This window comes from Saccopteryx bilineata, chromosome 6, assembly GCF_036850765.1.
Source record: "Saccopteryx bilineata isolate mSacBil1 chromosome 6, mSacBil1_pri_phased_curated, whole genome shotgun sequence".
Taxonomy (NCBI): domain Eukaryota; kingdom Metazoa; phylum Chordata; class Mammalia; order Chiroptera; family Emballonuridae; genus Saccopteryx; species Saccopteryx bilineata.
Window position 1 is genome coordinate 110,072,254 of NC_089495.1, and position 15,365 is coordinate 110,087,618.

General features: G+C 44.0%; 1 protein-coding gene across 1 annotated transcript in view; it reads left to right on the plus strand.

Moving 5' to 3' along the window:
- Window positions 1-5,442: 5,442 nt before the first annotated feature.
- The window catches only part of FOXO1 (forkhead box O1), a 96,682-nt gene continuing 86,759 nt past the window's right edge, over window positions 5,443-15,365 (plus strand). The window contains exon 1 of the mRNA XM_066234275.1: window positions 5,443-6,504. Coding sequence (XP_066090372.1) covers window positions 5,872-6,504 — 633 coding nt within the window. The 5' untranslated portion in view covers window positions 5,443-5,871. The remainder of the gene's footprint in view (window positions 6,505-15,365) is intronic.

The window sequence follows — 15,365 nt, forward strand, 5'->3', positions numbered from 1 at the left end:
CCCCTTGCTCAAGCCAGCAACCTTGGACTCAAGCCAGCAACCATGGGGTCATGTCTATGATCCCACGCTTAAGCCAGCAGTCCCATGCTCAAGCCGGTGAGCCTGTGCTCAAGTGGGATGTGCTGACCTTAGGGTTTTCAAACCTGGGTCCTCCACATCCCAGTCCAATGCTCTATCCACTGCGCCACTGCCTAGTCAGGCTAAATTACCTATTTTGATGAGTAAGAACTTAAACCAGGGATTGGTGTATGGCATTTTGATAGTGAGGGGTAAATGTAGAAATTTCAGCCTGGGAATTAATCAAAGGGAACCACCTCTGTCTCTCTGAAAAGAATGATACAATAATTACTCTGAAAACCAGGCAGAGAAAAGAATGCCTTACTTAAGGTGGTGTGGTGGGTAAGGCGTTGACCTGGAACACGGAGGTCGCTGGTTTGAAACCCCAGGCTTAACTGGTCAAGGCATATGAGAAGCAACCATGAGTAGATTCTCCCCTCTGCCCCCATTTTTTCTTTCTCCTCTCTCTAAAATTAATAAATAAAATCTTTTTTTTTTTTTTGTATTTTTCTGAAGCTGGAAACGGGGAGACAGTCAGACTCCCACATGCGCCCGACCGGGATCCACCCGCACGCCCACCAGGGGCGACGCTCTGCCCACCAGGGGGCGATGCTCTGCCCCTCCAGGGCGTCGCTCTGCCACAACCAGATCCACTCTAGCGCCTGGGGCAGAGGCCAAGGAGCCATCCCCAGCGCCCGGGCCATCTTTGCTCCAATGGAGCTTTGGCTGCGGGAGGGGAAGAGAGAGACAGAGAGGAAGGAGGGGGGTGGAAAAGCAAATGGGCGCTTCTCCTATGTGCCCTGGCCGGGAATTGAACCCAGGACTTCTGCACACCAGGCCGATGCTCTATCGCTGAGCCAACCGGCCAGGGCCATAAAATCTTTTAATTTTTAAGAAAAAACACCATATTAGTTTGTGAGATGGCTTCTGTGAGAATAAATTTCCTTTTTCATTTTAATTGTCCTTATCTGACAGGAAACATTTTTCTCCTCAGTTTGGCAATGGTTTACCAACTAATAATTGATAACCATTAGTAAAAGCCTTCAAAGCAAACAGCTACCACAAAAAATACTAAAGAAGAAAAGAAATGAACTTCTTTTAAAAGTAGAACTAGTGTCAACCTAAATACTTTGGTAATCTTCAAAGAGAAAACGTTTACATTTTTTACTAAAAAAACCCACTTCTTTTGTAATCTTTTTTCTTTCTTTATCTATCACCATCATTTTGTGTCTGCTTTTTAAATCTTTTAAATCAAAACAATTCCAGTTAGTGCAGAGCACAGTTTAATTAAAATTAGTAAAATCTTGGAGAGTAACACATAGCAAAGTTATTTTTCTTTATTGATTTTAGAGGAAGAGAGAAAAGGAGAAAGAGAGAGAGAAACATTGATCTGTTTTTCCACTTCTTTATGTGTTCATCTGTTTATTATTTATTTATTTATTATTTTTTACAGAGAGAGAGAGAATCAGAGAGAGGGATAGACAGAGACAGACAGGAACGGAGAGATGAGAAGTTTCAATCATTAGTTTTTCCTTGCATGTTGCAACACCTTAGTTATTCATTGATTGCTTTCTCATATGTGCCTTGACCGTGGGGCTACAGCAGACCGAGTAAGTCCTTGCTTGAGCCAGAGACCTTGGGTCCAAGCTGGTGAGCTTTGCTCAAACCAGATGAGCCCACACTCAAGCTGGCAACCTCAGGGTCTCGAACCTGGGTCCTCCGCATCCCAGTCCGACGCTCTATCCACTGTGCCACCGCCTGGTCAGGCTATTTGTTTATTTTTGTATGTGCCTTGACCAGGATCAAACCCACAACTTTGGCCTGACCTGTGGTGGCGCAGTGGATAAAGCGTCGACCTGGAAATGCTGAGGTTGCCGGTTCAAAACCCTGGGCTTGCCCGGTCAAGGCACATATGGGAGTTGATGCTTCCAGCTCCTCCTCCCTTCTTTCTCTCTGTCTCTCCTCTCTCTCTCTCTCTGTCTCTCCCTCTCCTCTCTAAAATGAATAAATAAATAAAAAATTAAAAAAAAAAAAAACCCACAACTTTGGCATGTCGGTACAATGTTCTAACCAACTGAGCTACCAGGCCAGGGCCATAACACAGCGTTTTATAGTGGTTATTCATATAATGAGATTACAGAGTATAACTTTATATCTGTGAATTGAGATTATTGATGAGAAAGCAAGAAAACTGAGTGCTAGCCCTGGCCTTGGGCCATATGGTCTTGGACAAATCAGTCTCTTTGTGCCTCAACTTTCAGATTCTGTGGGTGTAGCTGAAAAGAAAGTTTAGCTTGCCTTGGCCAGGTAGCTCAGTTGGTTAGAGGGTTGTCCTGATATGCCAGGGTTTCAAGTTCATCCCCATCAGGGCACATATGAGAATCAACCAATGAATGCATAAATAGGTGGGACAACAGAGCGATGTCTCTCTCTCTCAACTCAATCAATCAATCAATCAATCAAGAAAAAGGAGAAAGTCTAGCCCTGGCTAGAAAGCTCAGTTGGTTGGAGCATCATTCTGATGTGCAAAGGTAGTTGGTTCTATCCTCAGTCAGTGCACATACAAAAATCAACCAATGAATGCATAAATAAGTTGAACAGATCAGTGCTTTTGTCTGTCTGTCTTTTTCTAAAATCAATAAATAAAAAATAAAAAAAAGAAAGTTTAGCTTAATACAACCCTTATGGAGGGCAATTTTGGCGGCAGTCTTCAAATTTAAAAGTGCTAGTCCAGTGACTACTTTTCTAGAAATTCTTCCTATAGATATACTTGGACAGATGCAAACTGAGTTATATAAGGTTATTCATTACAGAATAGCTTATGGTAGCTAAAGATTGGAAACAAGTATGCTACAGTTCACCTGCTTCCTACAGTTCAGTAAATTGATACAGACACCACTTATAGTAGGCAGCTATAAACACCTTTTAACATATATTTTTATTATTTTGAACTATGTGTTAGGGACATTGGCCCTGTAGGTACTCTGTGTCTGTTTCAAGTCAAAATTTACAGAAGAGAAAAGTAAAGCAAGCAGTGACAAACAAAAAAAACCCAATTAGGCAGGATGGCACAGAATAATTCAAGGATCTGGGCAGTTTGTCAGAAAACTCCCTTAACCAAACCCTCACCCGATTGAGGCCCTGAAAAACCGTAATTTAAATGAAGGCATGGCCAAATTTGCAGCTGGCTTCGGTTGCCAAGAATGACCCACTAGAGCACCGCCTATTTGTAGGGTGCGGCCATCTGGATCCGCGACTGCCTCTGCAGAACTTAATTGGAAGGTTGAGGGTAGCAGCAGTTTGACTTTGCGACCTTCCTTTAAGCTCATCATCATAGTTACTGAGGTCCCCTAGCGGCTGGCAGAGGAGGCCTTTAAATTCAAAATTGATAACCAACGTCAAGAGACCACAAGAGGAAGAGGGTGTGAACCAACGCTATCCTCAATCCACCCGGCTCACAACCATACCCCCCCCCCCCCAACACCAGTAGGAATCTGTTGTGATAATGGATTATAGTTATATACGGGTCTATACTAGGGAAATGACAGTGCGAATGTAGAGGAAGAAATAAATCTCTTAAATCTCCAAACTTTTGCAAAAGAGGCCTAATTTCCTTAAGATGCCATTTTTTCAATTGTAGTTACCTGTAAGAAAAAGTTTTCCTTCCTTCCTTCCTTCCTTCCTTCCTTCCTTCCTTCCTTCCTTCCTTCCTCCCTCCCTCCCTCCCTCCCTCCCTTCCTTCTGAATAGGGAGCTGTCATTTTGGACAAGATATTTAAAACTCTACTGTCAATCTTTCATTCTAAGAGATCCCATCCCTCTGAAAGGAAATGCCTTCCATACTTCTCCTAAAAAAGCAAAGCAAAACAAAACAAAAACTCGAAAACTGTTTCTTTTGCTCCCTGAGACACAAGGGCCATTGTCTTTCACTGTTTGGCCCCACTGATCTCGCCTGGACGTCCTGAACCTGGAGCCCAGTTGGGGAAAGGTGGGGTGGGATGAGTGGGTTGATTGACGCACGTGGCAAGCAGCCTATATTACGATCGGGGGGTGGGGCAGGGTTGTGTGCCCCAAGGCTTTTGAATTTTTACTAGTCAACACCTCATCACTTCTATTCTAAATAGCAAAGAAATTACAATCAAACAGTTAAATTTAATTAGGGGTAAGTAATAAAGTGACAAGTTTCTCACTAAACGCGCTCCTTTTCTCCCCGCTGTCCCTAGACCAACTCCGTGAATAGCCCGAGGTTCCTGCCCAGGAGTGGAGGTTCCTACAGAGGGAATGAGGTCTAGGATGCCTTTGGGACTGTCTGTGCGTGTGACATAAGACTATATTCGCCCTTTCCCCTGATTTCTGGCCGTTTAGGTCAAGAATAGAATGAGTAAACCTGGCTGGTGGGTGCTGGGCCGGACGACTGGCCCCGCACTAGACCGAACCGCAGAGACTCAGCTAACGGGTGCGGACAGGTGGGTTCCGGGCACGGGAGTGGTGGGAGGGTGCTAGACAAGTGGGCTTGAACATTACAACCCCGGCGCCGGGGGGCGTGCGCGGCCCACTAGGGGCAGGAGGACTTGACAGATCGCGGAGAAAAAAACTCCCAAAACACCAAAACAAAATCTACGGCTGCCCCACGTTTCTTTGCAAAGAAATCGTGGGTGGAGCTCAGAGCCGGGCGATTGAGAATTCCGCAAGGCCTCCTCCGCCCGCCCGCCCACCCAGGGCCCCGGAGCGCAGCGTGTCCCCCCGTCCCCGGCTGGGTCGGGAAAGGAGGTCGAGGTTAGGCGAGCGACTCGTTCTTCTGGTGCTTCCCGAGTACACTCGGCTTTGCACCTTAGTAGTAAACAAAGTGTCGCTGTCGCCTACACGCTCGTTTGCCTCCTAGCAATCAAACACTGAGAGAGCGAGAGACTCACAGAAACACTTGAGAATTATCAGAAAATCATAACAGATCCAGAGAGAGAGAGAAGAGAAGAGAAGAGAAGAGAAGAGGGGGGGAGAGAGGGAGGGAGAGAGAGAAGGAGGGAGAGGGAGGAACGGAGGGAGAGAGGGAGAGAGAGGAGAGAGAGGCGAGAGAGGGAGAGAGAGGAGAGAGAGGGAGAGAGAGAGGGAGGAGGAGGGAGGGAGAGAGGGAGAGAGAGGGAGAGAGAGAGGGAGAGAGAGAGGGAGAGGGAGAGGGAGAGGGAGAGAGAGAGAGAGAGAGAGAGAGAGAGAGAGAGAGAGAGAGAGAGAGAGAGAGAAACACCCCACTGCTCCCCACCAACCCACTGCCGCCTCCCGGTGGAAAACCGGCCCCCACCCAGGCCAGTGTCCACTGGCTGCCCGGGCGGCGGTGCCACGCGCTCATTGGCTTCTTGGGCTGTCAGTCAGGGGTGGGCCGGCGCGCGCGCCGCCGCGGGCGGGGGGTGGCGGCAGATCCCGTAAGTCGGGCGGCCGCGTAGTAGCTGCAACCTCCGCTCCCGCAGCCACATTCAACAGGCAGCAGCGCCGTGGTTGCGCCGCGGAGGAGAGCGAGCGGCCCGCGCGCGGCGTCCGTCAGTCCTTCGGTCCGCGGCGCCGGTGCTTCCTGAGCCCGGCGACCCTGGCCTGCCGTCCCGTCGGTGCAGCGGACCCACAGGAGTCTAGATGTTGATGGACTGGTGAAGTTAAGTTCTGGGCTCGCGCTTCCACTTTGCCGCTCCCTCCCGGTTTCCGTCTGCTCGCGGTACCGACCTCGTCCCCAGTCTCGGACGGGTCTTCGCGCCCTCTCCCCTGTGGCCCCCAGTGCTGCGCTCTACTTCTTAGCTTTCTCGCGGCTGGGGGAGGGGCGGGGGTCACCATGGCCGAAGCGCCCCAGGTGGTGGAAATTGACCCGGACTTCGAGCCGCTGCCGCGGCCGCGTTCGTGCACCTGGCCACTGCCCAGGCCGGAGTTTAGCCAGTCCAACTCGGCCACTTCCAGCCCGGCGCCGTCGGGCGGCGGGGCCGGGAACCCCGACACCGCCGCGGGCCTGCCCTCGGCGACCGCTGTCAACGCCGACTTCATGAGCAACCTGAGCCTGCTGGAGGAGAGCGGGGACTTCCAGCAGGCGCCCGGCTCTGTGGCGGCGGCCGCGGCGGCGGCCGCGGTGGCGGCGGCAGCTGCCGCCACCGGGGGGCTGTGCGGGGACTTCCAGAGCCCGGAGGGGGGCTGCCTGCACCAGGCGCCGCCGCAGCCCCCGCCTCCCGGACCGCTGTCGCAGCACCCACCCGTGCCCCCCGCCGCTGCCGGGCCGCTCACTGGGCAGCCGCGCAAGAGCAGCTCGTCCCGCCGCAACGCGTGGGGCAACCTGTCCTACGCCGATCTTATCACCAAGGCCATCGAGAGTTCGGCGGAGAAGCGTCTCACGCTGTCGCAGATCTACGAATGGATGGTCAAGAGTGTGCCCTACTTCAAGGATAAGGGCGACAGCAACAGCTCGGCGGGCTGGAAGGTGAGTAGCCTCGGGGCGCACGGCCGGACCAGAGAGGGGACGCGGGGACCCCTATCTGCGCCTGAGGTCGCGGTGGGTCAGATAAGTGGCGGCAAGTTTGCTTGTCCTGAAAATGCAGGGCACACGTGCAGGGAGCGGGCGAGAATTGGCAAATGTGGGTCGTGGGCTTGCCCGGGATCGGTTGCGGGGACGAGAGTTGGAGTGTGACCGAGAACGGGCTTCTTTAAAGGTAGTGAAAAAAGTACGCTAAGAGGTGGCCATCAGAGCAGGCAGAAAAGTTCGTCAGTGAAAGAAGGGGTTCTCTGGGAGCTTCTCCGTCACCCACGGCCCTCGCGGACTTCCGCAGCTGCTCCTTAACCTCCAGAATCTCGGGGGTGAGGGTGCTCTTCTCCGCCCCACGGCGCGCGACCTCCCAGCCTTGGGGGCGCCGGGAGCCGTTTCCGCCGCGCTAGGCAGGTACGGGCTCTGCAGGGGGCATCGGAGCCCCGCCAGCAAGGATTTAGGCTTGCAGGTGGAGGGCATAGATAGGGCGCGAGTTTGTCTGTGGGGGTTGGCCGCGCAGTTTTTGGAGGCTGGTGTGCATTTTGCATTGTTTTGATTTTAACTGAAGGGGCTTTGAGTGCAGGAAACCCGGCGCGCCGAGCCCGAGGTCCGAGGTAGCGCATCTGACACGTGCAGTGGGGTGGCCACGGCCTGTAGAGCTGTGGCGCCGGCTGGCGTGGGGAGAGCTAAAGTTCAAGTGTGACCCTTGCGGGTGGAGGCGGGAGCTGGCGACAGCGAAGGAGGGGCTGAGGGTGCAGGAAGCGAGTGCCTTTAAAGGGCCAGCGCGGCTTTCGGCCCGGCCGCGGAACAGTGCGGCGGGCACTTCTCTACGCGAAGTACTTGGACAGTTGGCCTCGGCGGTGGTCCCAGGCCTTTAATTAGGCATGGATAAGCTCCACTGGGTGTCCCGGGCTGGGAACGTGTGTATCTTCGCTGTCGTTTTGCCACCTCAGTGTTAACACGGAGCACGGAGGTACAGATCCGAGGACCTCATACTGACTGTACAGCATAATAAAGATAATCATAATTTATATGTACAGTATAATCTTTGCTGCGCAATTGTTCCATCACGGTTGTTTTACATACAGTCATCCCTTGGTTATTGTGTGTCAAAAAGGTTAAGCTATTCATGTCGTGATGAAGAACCTGGAGAAGGAAACAGGACTTTTTATTTTTTCCAAAGTGTTTTGACGTTATTACTTGTAACCCCATACTAGGCATCCATGCAATTTACCAAGTGTTTCAAAAAGGTGAAGTGGCTCCTTAGTAGGTTTACAGTTGTACTTGAAACACCGAGTTTATTGTTGTATTCTTATTAATTATTGTATTATTTTTCATATGAGCAACTGTAAATACTTTTTCCTCACCCTGTTATCTTTTAAGGTCACAAAGTGAGGATTGTCTGCCAAACCTAGTTTTACTTAACATTTGAGTTTAACTATTTACTTGCTTATCTATGAATCTTACTTGAGCTTTGATAAAGCATTTACCATTTAAAAAAAAGTCTTTTTTTGCCATTTAAGGTACAGGTTGTAGTTACACTGTTCTTTTACTCTTCTTAGGTCTTTGGAAATGGCTACAACCTATTAAACTTGCTGGTGTGCTTTTCTTTAAAGGTAGAGAAAAGCAAAGTTTTGGGATGATTTTTAGTTTAGCCTTTCAAATGGTAAGTTAGGGTACTTACTATAAACTAATTTAAGTAATAGAACTTAAACTTTTAAGATTAATGGTTAGTTTAAAAATAGATAATAAAGCTAAATCATCCCTCAACCATTTTGTTATTTTTCCCAAGTGCAATTATAATTTGATTATTTTTTTAAATTAAATTTTTTTATTTTCTAGATTTTTATTTATTTATTTAGTGACAGGAGAGAGCTAGAAAGAGAGAGAGAGAAAGAGAGAAGGAGGGAGGAGCAGGAAGCATCAACTCCCATATGTGCCTTGACCAGGCAAGCCCAGGGTTTCAAACTGGCCACCTCAGTGTTCCAAGTCGATGCTGCGCCACCACAGGCCAGGCTGATTATTTTTTTTAAATTGATTTACCAGAGCTAGCAGATCTATTAAGTGGTAGGATTATCTGTCTAAACTTGGAGGCCCAATGGCAGCTCCCAGTAGAAACCTAGTGGGGTGTCGGGAAAGAACAGCTGCCATTCTCAAGTGAGTCAATGTTTCAGGTGAGATGAAGAGTCAGTTGAGCCCTGGTGGGATAGCTTGGTTGGTCTTCTTCCTCCTCCTCCTCCTCCTCTCTCTCTCTTAAATCAATCAATAAAGTAAAATAAAATAAAAAATGTCAGTTTGTGCAAATCAGATTACAGCAAGTGCATTTTCACTTTGAGTAAAAGGGTATTTTAAGAAGAAAAAAGAAACAACATGAAATGTTCTAACTCATAACTTGTTTTCTGGTTAAGAGTTTTCATAAAAATGAGTTACTTGTTAAAACAAAATTTCACTCAGATCTGAAAGACTCTTCTGTTTTAAAGATTCTGAAAAGGGAGAACTTCAATTCTAAAATGCAAATCCAACCAAAAAACTTAACAGTTTTATGTTTTAGGACTGAGGAGAGGCTGCTTTGGAACACTTAAGTATTTCCTGTGATTTACTACTGGGAATTAGAGACTGAATCTTTAATTAAATATAGTTTCTTGTGCTTTTTACTTCCTACGGCCTGCCTGAGAATTTGAAAGTTATTTGCATGGACAGAGTAGTTGGAAAGCTGTTAGCTTAAAAACTTCTAGTTTCTTAAATACTGGTTATCTTTTGGGGACATACTGGTACCTTTTGTATTTGTAGGGATGGTACCTTAAATTTATACTTGTTTAGCATTGGCTAAGATTGTCGTAAGGTTACACACCACAAAGTAGAAGCTAAGACTTGGAAAACCCGGGATCTTTTAAACCATGTGCAGTATTTATAAATAGTGAAACTTCATTTCCATGACCTGTTTTTTTTTTTCACATAGAAAGCTTTCTAGAATTTGGGAGTATTGTGAGTTCTGCCCCCCCCCCCCCCCCAATGGCAGTTTTGAGTTGACTCTTATTTTTGTTTTTTATATTATTTGGAACTCTTAGTTTAAAAGAATGCTTCAAATAAGGCTCAACACATGTTTAAAAAGATGTAAAATTAGCTTTTCCATCGTTTGGGTTTTTAAGCTGTAGGTGAGTAATTTAATTAGCCACAGAGATTCCCTGGCAGAAGATGGCTGCTTTCTTGTTGCAGTCACATTTGACTAAAAGAATCCTGGTGAGGCTAACGTCTAGTTTGTTACTGAAATTACCTTAAGGAAAACCTTTTTTACAGTCGGGTGAAAATTGTAATATGTGCCTTTGAAGGGAGCATGAGGAAAAAGAATTAAAATTGGGTAATGGGATTATGCAGCCAAGTGTATCTTATTTGCTAAAGGCTGAAAATTGTGTGGAACTGATGTGAACATGTCTTAGGATGAGATATTTTGTTCAGAAATTCTAAATTAGGTGCCAAGTATAAATGCCTTAATTGAGACTCATAAGAACTTTATTTTTATTGCACCTTTTTTTTTTTTTTTTTTTTTTTTTTGGCGAACCCTTGGGGAGATGTGGTGGGAGGGGTGGCTTCTATTTTTGAAGGATACCTAGCCTTTTTTTTTTTTCTTTTTAACGTGGCAAACTTTTGAATATTGGAAAAGAATCTTATGTAACTTCTAAAAAGGTTAAAGTTGGTGGAGACCTGAAAATTACTGAAATGCATCAGACACAAATATTGCTAGGTATCATGCGCTCCTTGCCCAGGGAATCTGAGCAGACTTTTGAAAGGAAGAAGAGGGGAAGTAATACTGATTGGCTAGTTAGAATTCCTAATAGGCTGGAAATATTTTTCCTGTCCTTGTGCTTGCTCTTCATTCAAGCTCCCAAATTGCATTCCTGCATGACTTTAAGAGAGCAGCTGTCTGTATTTGCATGGAATTTCTTTGGGAAGCCTGAACTATTTGTATTTTTCTGGAACACTCTGCCCTTGGAAACTACCCAGTGCCCTGGCTTCATGGGAATTTACTGGGTCATGGTGTTTTTTTATTTTATTTTTTAATTTTTTAAAATAGATTTTGGAGAGAGAGGAAGCGAGAGAGAGAGACAGATAGAGGGCCACAGAGAGACCAGAGTACTGATCTGTTTTTGTATGTACCCTGAGTGGGGATTGAACCTGCAATCTTTGCGTACCAGGACAATGCCCCAACCAAAAGAGCTATCTGGCCAGGGCAGCCTTTTGTTTTTGTTTTGGTCTCTGTGTGTGCCATAACTTTGCTTCCTGGAATACTCTTGGAAAGGCAACATAAACCCTATGGTTATTGGAGAGAGCAAAGCAGTCTGCAAATGTAAGGAGCATCAATGAGCACAGAGTGGATTCAGCCCTGCTTCTCTGCAGATCAGGATTTGCTTTGGACTTCATAGGTACAACTTGCAGATTTACCCAAAATCCCCTGGGACCTCCCTGGGTCAGATAACCATCTTTTTTTTTTCTGTGCATACAAAATTCTGAAGTTGGTGTGGTGGTTCTCAATTATGAACATTGAGGACCAGATGAACTTGAAAAAAATGATTATTTTGGTGTCTAAAGGATGCAGGTTTGTATTCTAATGGATATACAAATCCATTATAGTGTGGAAGAATTCTCCCTCTTTGCTAATTTCTGGTAAGGACTAAGAAAACTCATCAGTGGCACAGAAATTCTTTGCAGAGAATTTGTGTCTTCGAAGGAACATGAAATAATATAATACATTTTTATATGCTGGTGATTTCATAATGGTTCAACCTTATAGTAAAATTCTTTTTTTCACTGGCATTTTTACTCCCAGCTCAATCTATCAATAATTATGGCTTATCAACCTATCTATGGGTAAAGCACTCTAAATACTGAGTCTTCAGTTGAGTTATCTTTGCCACATGAGAGGCATTTGGGCCACCTTCCTTATTTAAATTTCCTTTTCATCAATTATATAGCTTTGATATAAGCTAAAAAAAATAAAAAGTTTTGCTGTTAAGCCAAGTAAAATTAGAATGCTAAATCTGTAACACCTTTTCAGTTTATTATTTAGTGAATTTTCACTTAAATGCATTATTTAAGGACAAAATTCAACATATCCTTTATTTCAAGCTGTATTCATTACAGAAAAAAAAAAAAAAATACAGTGAGACAGAACTGTGTGCTGGGCTTCTGTAGTCCCAAAGTCTGTGTGTGGATGATTGCCGAAGCCGCACTCGTTATGGTCAGTAAATCATAAAGGCTGGCATGATGGGGCTGAGTCTTCCTCTTTCTCATTTTCTATTGATGATCCCCTTTGTAGAGATATTTTCTTTTCTTGGACTCTATTACATTGTACTGTCCTGATCCTTACCCATCATTCTGACTTCTCTAATTGGTTTACTCATGATTTTCCCTTCTGTGCTCATCATGAGTATACCTTGGGGTTAGTTGTGGTCTTTTCCTCTGGTTCTCTTCTAGATAACTTACCCCTCTACTGTTCTGTGTCTCCAACTAAAGGCCATAAATGTCCCACTTTCACCTCAAATTCAACATGTGTAAACCCAAGCATACTGTATTTCCTGTTCCTCTTAGATGAGGTTCCTGTCTTGAGTTCTCAGATTTGGTTAATGGTCTGCTTAGCTCTTCCCCTAGTTTTCAAACCTGGATGTTATCTTCAGCACTCCGTTCTTACTGGTTCAGTGCCTGCTAGTCTGCTAACTCTTCTTTCTTCAAGTTTTTCAAACTTTCACATTCTAGCCTATAACCATTCCCCTAAATTAGCTCTTAATTCAGGCTTAGACCATCCCGTTCTGGGTCTTCTGTGCTTCTACTGGAAATTCCATAAATTTTGCTTAGTTTTCAAGGCTTAAGTTCCACCAACTTTTATTCTTGGCTGTGCTGGAAGGCATTTTTGCATTCCCTGAGTTAATGCTTGGTAAACCCTTTAATTCATACTGCTGTGTATTATAATTTAACTTAAATTCCTGCATGTTTTAGTGTCTCAGTTACATTATAAATGTATGGTTGGGGGAAATTTTTTTCTTGAAACATGGGCTTTTATATTTCAGCTTCCTGTGTGTTCTACATGAGCATAATGTCTATTGTGTGAGAATAAGTCTATTAATATAACTAAAGAACAGCAATTATGTTTTCAGAGGATGGTCAAAATATATTTTTCCCATTTGTTGAATGATGATTGTGTATAAGATATACCAGATGCATTTGAATGACAAAAATTATTCAAACTTGTGTACCCTTTAGGGAGATTAGATGTGACATGTAAGTAACTATGAATCAAGCAAGATAGGGTTTTAAGTACCTTCGAGAAAAATGGAGTTCTGTGTTGGCCATTGAGATGGGCCTTGAAAATGAAATGTTATTCTTCCGAGATTTTATTATACAATATTTTATACATTCAGCAAAGTTGATAGAATTTTACTTTGAACACCCATATACCTACCATCTAGTTTTGTTATACTTGCTTTATCATAAATCTGTCCATGGGCACATCCATCTTTCTACCCATCAGTCCATCTTATTTTAAAAAAATTTAATGTTACTGACTTGAGAGAGAGTAAAGATTTGTTCCTGTATGTGTCCTGATCAGGGATTGAACTGGCAACCTTTGTGCTTGGGGATGGTGCTTTAACCAACCAAGCTATCTGGCTGAGGCAGTTCATCTTGTTTTTTAAATTTATTTTTGGAATGAATGGACTGGCATTCATAAAGACATGAAAACAGAAAATGTCAGTTTCTCTGAGTGATGGATGCATTAAATACAGAAAATTTGAAAAGTACAGGTAGGAGAGTCTTGTCAGACTGAATTTGGAATTTATTATGAAAGTAGTATTGTGGTATAAGACCACATTTTCCTATGAAATTATCTTTGTTTTTGTAATAGAAGAAGTAAAAATAGGATTACATTTTAGTTTTTTAAATGCAGCTTCTTAGGAACACTCGTGCAAACATAAGAGGCCCATGAAATGCAATCTAAAGCCAGTAGTATACTGAATTTTTAAAAAAATTATTTTTCAATTTCAGTTTACATTCAATATTATTTGGTAGTATACTGCATTTGATTTAAACTGACTTACAGAGTTTGGTAATACATGGAACAGATTATGTAATAATATGAATAGTAGGCATTTACAAAATATTCAACGTTTTGCTTAGTCTGTTCTTTAAGATTAACTTTCATGCTCTGGGAGTGAATGATTCACACAAAGAAATCACTATTGAATATAATTGTGTGTTTTTTTTAAATAGAAATGATAATTCCTGAGATTGAAGTTAGTTAGCAATCTCAAAATATAGTTAGGGCAGTTGTGAGAGAAAGTTATATTGACTTAAGGTGCTTTAAAATTTAAATGACTGATTTTAATATTGCATTAGGTAAATGTTAGATATCATTGATATAATAGATCTTTACCCACTAACCCAAGTACGGGAATAAAGAAGATTATAATGAGATGTTCCATTGGATCCAGAGGAGGCTAAATTTGGGTGGGCTGAATCCAAAATTGATGCCAAGCAGCCCTGGCAAAACCGAATGTATTCAGAGTACTTGGAGATCTGAGTCTGACTAGGTTATGGTGAATAAGGTTTATGCAGTAAAAACTAGTATTGTGGTATATCAAAAGACACAAATACAGATTTATGAAAACTTATTGACTATTTTGGAAATAACAAGTATTGAAGAAATGTAGAAAGCTATTTTACTATCAGACTGTATTTTATTTAAGAGAGATGTTGGGGTTGGGGGACCGTGGAACAAAAGTAGACCGAATAGCTCACTACTGTAAGGTTTTATTAAGCTATCTTCTTTGTGGACAAAATACATTCCTAAGCACACTTGTGTCATGATGTCAGGGTAAACTAGTCAAACCTACTAGAAAGTAGTGTGGAATGTGCGAATCTAATTTTTTACCATTATTGTTTGGAGATAGAGTGAAGTTCAAAATTGCAGCTTGTCATTGCTCTTCATTCCATAAGTAGAGAGAAAGGTAAAACATCGTCCTTCAGCTTATATCTCATTTTGGTTCTGATATCGAAGGGGAGATGTGTGAGGTCTTGTCTCCCTTTAGGAGGAGGCAGAGGTCAATTTGTAGATCTTTGGGAGGACAGATTATTTCTATCAAGGTAACTTGTTCCTACTGACACAGTCCCATGAGTTGTCTAATTCTTAGGGACAGTGGATGGTACGTTTGTCTTCTCAGAAGAGAATGCCACTTATAAAGCATGTGGCTCATTGGTCTGCACTGTGGCATCTGTGACTTGGCATCCCGGGTCACCTGCAGCAAGCTCTGTTCCTCTTATACACCCCTGCAAGCTGGAGGTGCTATTTTTATTTATTGATTGATTGATTTTAAAGAGAGAGGAAAGAGAGGAAAGGGAACATAGTTAGTTGCTTCAATTTAGTAGCTTCACTTTAGTAGCTCCCTGATTGCTTGTCATATGTGCCTTGACCAGGCAAGCCCAGGGTTTTGGACGGGGGACTTCAGTGTTCCAGATCCACACTTTATCCACTCGGCGGCCACAGAACAGGCTGGAGGCTGCTACATTTTTTTAGTGTGACTCAGTTTCAACATCTCTGGATCTTTGAGACCTAAAAGGAAAATATTTTTTCTAGCATTTTCTTTCCAGATAATATTTGTTGCCTTAATTACAGTGTCGTTCTTTGTGTGGTTTAAGTTACAGAACTGGTCTTAATGCTAAACCCCATGATCCTAAAGTCTTCAACGCTGCCCCACTCATCTGATGAAAGCAAAGCTGTGAAGAGTAAGGGGGAGGGGGAAGATTTGAGTAAGCATCAGAGTTGAGAAAAC